Below are 5121 nucleotides of genomic sequence, written 5' to 3'. Positions count from 1 at the left end.
TGGGTGTAGTTGGGCAGGTGTAGTTGGCTGGGTGTAGTTGATTGGTGTAGTTGGGCGGGTGTGGGATGTCCCCGAGCTCCCAGAGCGATGCTGCACACAATGCTCTGCTCCTTCATAGTTCTTTCACTCCAGGAAGAGGTGGCTCCTCCATGGGAGATCCTTTCCCCATGGGCTCCTTCACCTCTGGGTTTGCTCCCAGCTGCTGTTGGCAGAGGATTGATTGATTGATTGAATGATTGATTGATTGATTGATCCATCCCTTGTGTTTAAGCAGAGGATTTTCAGAATCCCAAAATCATCGAGTCCAACCCAGCCCCAACCCCTCAACCAAACCACGGCACCCAGTGCCACATCCAGGCTTTTTTAAACACATCCAGGGGTGGTGACTCTACCACCTCCCCAGACAGAAAATTCCACTGTTTTATCACTCTTTCTGTAAAAATCTACTTCCTAATTTCCTAAACCCAGCCTGCATTTCCCTTTTGAGGAGGTTTCAGTCTGAGGTGGGGTTTACCCAAGCGGAGCAGAGCCTGGGGGTTGGAAGGGCCGGTAAAATCCAGCCCCGGAGGAGCTGAAGGGATTCTCCTGAAATGCTGAAGAGGATTTTCCTGTTTCAGGCTCAGTGCAATCTATGGAGGCACCTACATGCTCAACAAACCCATCGAGGAGATCGTCATCGAGAACGGCAAAGTGGTCGGCGTCAAATCCGAGGGGGAGGTACGGACCCTTCCCTGCTCCCCACCCCAAATCTGCCCCTCACACCTCAAATCTCTTGGCTTTGATCACCACAAATTCACCAAAAAACCACATTTTGGAAGCCAAAAGTGCTGCTTTGCTGGGGCTGCTGTCCCCATGGCAGCTCGCTGAGGACACCATGTCCTGATGTCACCCCTGCTCCAGGGCTTGGGATGAGGTCTCCATGGTCTCCAGTGATAATTCAGGAAGGGATAATTCCTTGTGTCCAGCCTGCAGATTTTAGCACTTTTAGCTGCTCTGCTGTCCCGTGGCCTTCCTGCAGCTCCTCCTGCAGCGGATAAACCGGGAACGCTGCCAGATGCTCGGGAGCTCGGAGCGGGAACTGGGGACTTGCTGGTGGGATAACATCTCCTGACCAGGAGCAGAGTGACAATCCACGCTAGAAACCAAATTGTTCAACCTGCAGATGAAATCAAATATGAAATTCTTCCTGGAAAAAAATAGGATTTTTCCACCTTCCCTCTCACAGGTGGCTCGCTGCAAACAGCTCATCTGCGACCCCAGCTACGTGTCGGACCGCGTGACCAAGGTGGGCCAGGTGATCCGGGTCATCTGCATCCTGAGCCACCCCATCAAGAACACAAACGATGCCAACTCGTGCCAGATCATCATTCCACAGAACCAGGTCAACCGGAAATCAGGTGTGTGCGCAGCGGCTCTCGCCTCCGGGGCTGGCCAGGGCCCCGTTCCCGGCCTCTCTCCCAGTGAGGTGGGGATCAGAGAGGGAAATGGGCACCTCCTGGAGATCTGGGGCTCCAGACAGGGAAACGGGAACCTCCTGGTCTGCTTCAGGAGATCTGGGGCTCCAGGGAGGGAAATGGACACCCCATGGTCTGCTCCAGGAGATCTGGGGCTCCAGAGATGGAAATGGACATTTCATCGTCTCCTCCAGAAACTTAAAGGTCCCAAATATAGAAATGGGCACCTCCTGGCCTGCTCCAGGAGATTTGAGGTCCCAGCCAGAGAAATTGGCACCTCATGGCCTTGTCCATAAATTTTTAGGCTCCAGATATAGAACTGGACACCTTCTGGTCTCCTCCAGGAGGTTTGAGGCTCCAGACAGGGAAATGGACATTTCATGGTCTGCTCCAGGAGATTTGAGGCTCCATCCCAGGGAAATGGACATTTCATGGTCTGCTCCAGGAGATTTGGGGCCCCAGACAGGGAAATGGACATTTCATGGTCTGCTCCAGGAGATTTCAGCCCCAGCCAGGCTGGGTTTCGGGTCAGAGCAGTCAGGGCAGGTGGGAGGAGCTGTGCTTGGAAAAGCTCCTGAGGAACCTGAGCAGGAAGTGCCCCAGACTGGGAGAGGTGGAGGAGGAGCTGCCTGAGCCTGGGACAGCCCTGGGAATCCCCCAGGATTTCAGGAGCCATCGGGGAAACGGAATTTTGGGGATGTCCCAAAATGCAGCCCCTGCTGGAGCAGATGGGAGCACGCAGGGCAAGGAGTCATTCCAGGTTCTTGGGACAATCCAGGGGTGCCAAGTGTCAGGGAAGTGGGAAGAGGCACAGGCGGAGTTTTGGGACGGGGCTGGTGAAGGTTTTGGGATAGGGCTGAGGAGATTTTGGGATGAGGCTGGTGAAGGTTTTGGGATGAGGCTGGAGGAGATTGTGGGATGCGGCCGAGGAGGTTTTGGGATGGGGCTGGTGAAGGTTTTGGGATGGGGCTGAGGATGTTGTAGAATGGGGCTGAGGAGGTTTTGGAATGAGGCTGGAGAAGGTTTTGGGATGGGGCTGAGGAGGTTTCGGGATGAAGCTGAGGTGGTTTTGGGATGGGGCTGAGGATGTTCTGGGATGGGGCTGAGGAGGTTTTGGGATGAATCTGGTGAAGGCTTTGGGGCAGGGCTGAGGATGTTTTGGGATGAGGTTGGAGAAGGTTTTAGGATGGGGCTGGAGAAGGTTTTGGGCCAGGGCTGAGGCAGTTTTGAGATGGGGCTGGAGAAGGTTTTGGGACAGGGCTGAGGATGTTCTGGGATGGGGCTGAGGAGGTTTTGGGATGAAGCTGGTGAAGGCTTTGGGGCAGGGCTGAGGATGTTTTGGGATGAGGTTGGAGAAGGTTTTAGGATGGGGCTGGAGAAGGTTTTGGGCCAGGGCTGAGGCAGTTTTGAGATGGGGCTGGAGAAGGTTTTGGGCGGTCGGTGGCTGCAGCTGTGCCCCGTCCCCGCAGACATCTACGTGTGCATGATCTCCTCGGCGCACAACGTGGCGGCGCAGGGCAAGTACATCGCCATCGCCAGCACCACCGTGGAGACCGCCGAGCCCGAGAAGGAGATCAAGCCAGCCCTGGACCTCCTGGAGCCCATCGAGCAGAAGTGAGTCCCCAGCCAGCCCCGTCCCCTCTGGGGCCGCCTGGAGCCGCTCTATCCCCGCGCCCCGAGCGCTGCCCTCGGCCGCTCTCAGAGCTTTGTGTCCCTCCCACAGGTTCGTGAGCATCAGCGACCTGTTCGCCCCCACCGACCTGGGCACCGAGAGCCAGGTGAGTGAGCGCCGGCGCCGCTGGAGCCGCCGGAGCCGGGAGCCGCCGCGCTGCCCGCACCGCTCCAACCTCCCCTTCCCCTTGCAGATCTTCATCTCGCGCACCTACGACGCCACCACCCACTTTGAGACGACGTGCGACGACATCAAAGATATTTATAAGAGGATGATGGGATCAGAGTTCGACTTCGAGGAGATGAAACGCAAGAAAAACGACATCTACGGGGAGGAGGAGCAGCAGTAATGAGAGGCTCTAATTAGGAGAAGTTTAAATCGGCTAATATGAATATATAAGGAACTTAATGAACACTGTACGAAATTCAATATTGTAAGGCCTGCTTTTGTAATCCCATCTCTGAGAGATTGAAGAGTACTGCACTGGTAATGTTCCCTTTTTGGATATCATGTGTTAATTATTTCATTCTAGTAGGGCTGCTGTCCAGAATCTGGCAAATTCCTGACTGATTTCCTGACTAACCTCGTTAAGCGAAAGGCAGAAATGAATTTATTATTATTATTATCATCCTGGTTATTTTTGCAGACGTAGACGTGGGTGCAGGTTTGAAATAACTCATTGACAGCTGTGTCTTCCCTTGTCTTTTTAATCATTTGTAAAACATCCTTCACGATCCTGTGCTTCTGGTGAGCTCGTAGATGTGACGCTGATGTCACTCAAACCTGATATCAAGGAAAATAGAAACTGAGCACTCCATTATTGTGGACAGCATCCCTAAAAAGTCTCTCCCATCAATCTTTAACTCTGTGGCAAAGTTGTATCATGGACAAAGCCCACACCTATTGTAGCAGCAAATGTTGGCTTCGTTCTGGGCACAGAACTTAACCTCCACTTAAGCTTCTAAACCCGTTTCCATCGGTTGGGACACAGCTGTGCCTGAGGCTCCTTTGTGTTTTAATCTTAATAAAATTGAGAGAACAAATTACAGAGCAGGCAAGATGTGGAAGTATTTTGTGTCCCCTGGTGGCTTCTGGGATGGACCAAACGGCGCTGCGGTATCGGCATGACGGAGCCCGTGCTTCTCCTGGAGGCTCCAAATGATTTCTGTACTGCCAAGTAAAGCCAAATTCTGGAAACCAGTCCTGGCCTCGGTCTGATTCACTGCACTGCCGGAGCAGCGGCTCCGGGCTCGGATCCCGCGGGATCTCTGCCTGCCAGGGTGACATGGGAGCGTTTCCTGGAGCTGGAAATGGTTTCCAGGCCCAGCGGCTCCGGCCGTGCTCCGGCACAATCCCGGTTCCTGTGGCTCCGGCCGTGCTCCGGCACAATCCCAGTTCCTGCGGCTCCGGCACAATCCCGGTTCCTGCGGCTCCGGCTGTGCTCTAGCACAATCCCGGTTCCTGCGGCTCCGGCACAATCCCGGTTCCTGCGGCTCCGGCTGTGCTCTGGCACAATCCCGGTTCCTGCGGCTCCGGCACAATCCCGGTTCCTGCGGCCCCGGCAGGAATCGGCAGCAGCAGCACAGAGCAATTTCTGCCGCGGTGTTCCAACCCAGAGCGATCCTTCCCGATCCCAGGATGATCCTTCCCGGTCCCGGAGCAATCATTCCCGATCCCAGAGCAATCATTCCTGATCTTGGAACGATCCTTCCCCATCCCAGAGTGATCCTTCCCTATCCTAGAGCGATCCTTCCCCAACCTGGAGTGATCCTTCCTGATCCGGGAGTGATCCTTCCTGATCCCAGAGCGATCCTTCCTGATCCCGGAGTGATCCTTCCCACTCCCCCAGCTGGCAGCGAGCCCAGGTGCCGGGAATGCCGAGGGAAAGCCCTGGAGCAGCTCTCGGAGTTCCAGCAGGAACTCGGCTTCGGTCCCGTCACGGTGCTGCGGCTGAGCCGGCGCTTCCCTCGGCTTCCTCCGGCCGCGGCTTCTGGC

General features: G+C 55.2%; 1 protein-coding gene across 1 annotated transcript in view; it reads left to right on the top strand.

Moving 5' to 3' along the window:
- GDI2 (GDP dissociation inhibitor 2) overlaps positions 1 to 4326 on the top strand; it is a 15268-nt gene extending 10942 nt beyond the window's left edge. Inside the window, exons 7-11 of the mRNA XM_015627991.3 lie at positions 618 to 717; positions 1226 to 1397; positions 2924 to 3068; positions 3178 to 3232; positions 3320 to 4326. Coding sequence (XP_015483477.1) covers positions 618 to 717; positions 1226 to 1397; positions 2924 to 3068; positions 3178 to 3232; positions 3320 to 3475 — 628 coding nt within the window. The 3' untranslated portion in view covers positions 3476 to 4326. The remainder of the gene's footprint in view (positions 1 to 617; positions 718 to 1225; positions 1398 to 2923; positions 3069 to 3177; positions 3233 to 3319) is intronic.
- The last annotated feature ends 795 nt before the right edge of the window (positions 4327 to 5121 follow it).

The sequence above is a fragment of the Parus major genome, chromosome 1A (genome assembly GCF_001522545.3).
Source record: "Parus major isolate Abel chromosome 1A, Parus_major1.1, whole genome shotgun sequence".
In the NCBI taxonomy this organism is placed as follows: domain Eukaryota; kingdom Metazoa; phylum Chordata; class Aves; order Passeriformes; family Paridae; genus Parus; species Parus major.
Note: the sequence above shows the minus strand (reverse complement) of the source record. Positions and strands in the feature narration are given on the sequence as shown.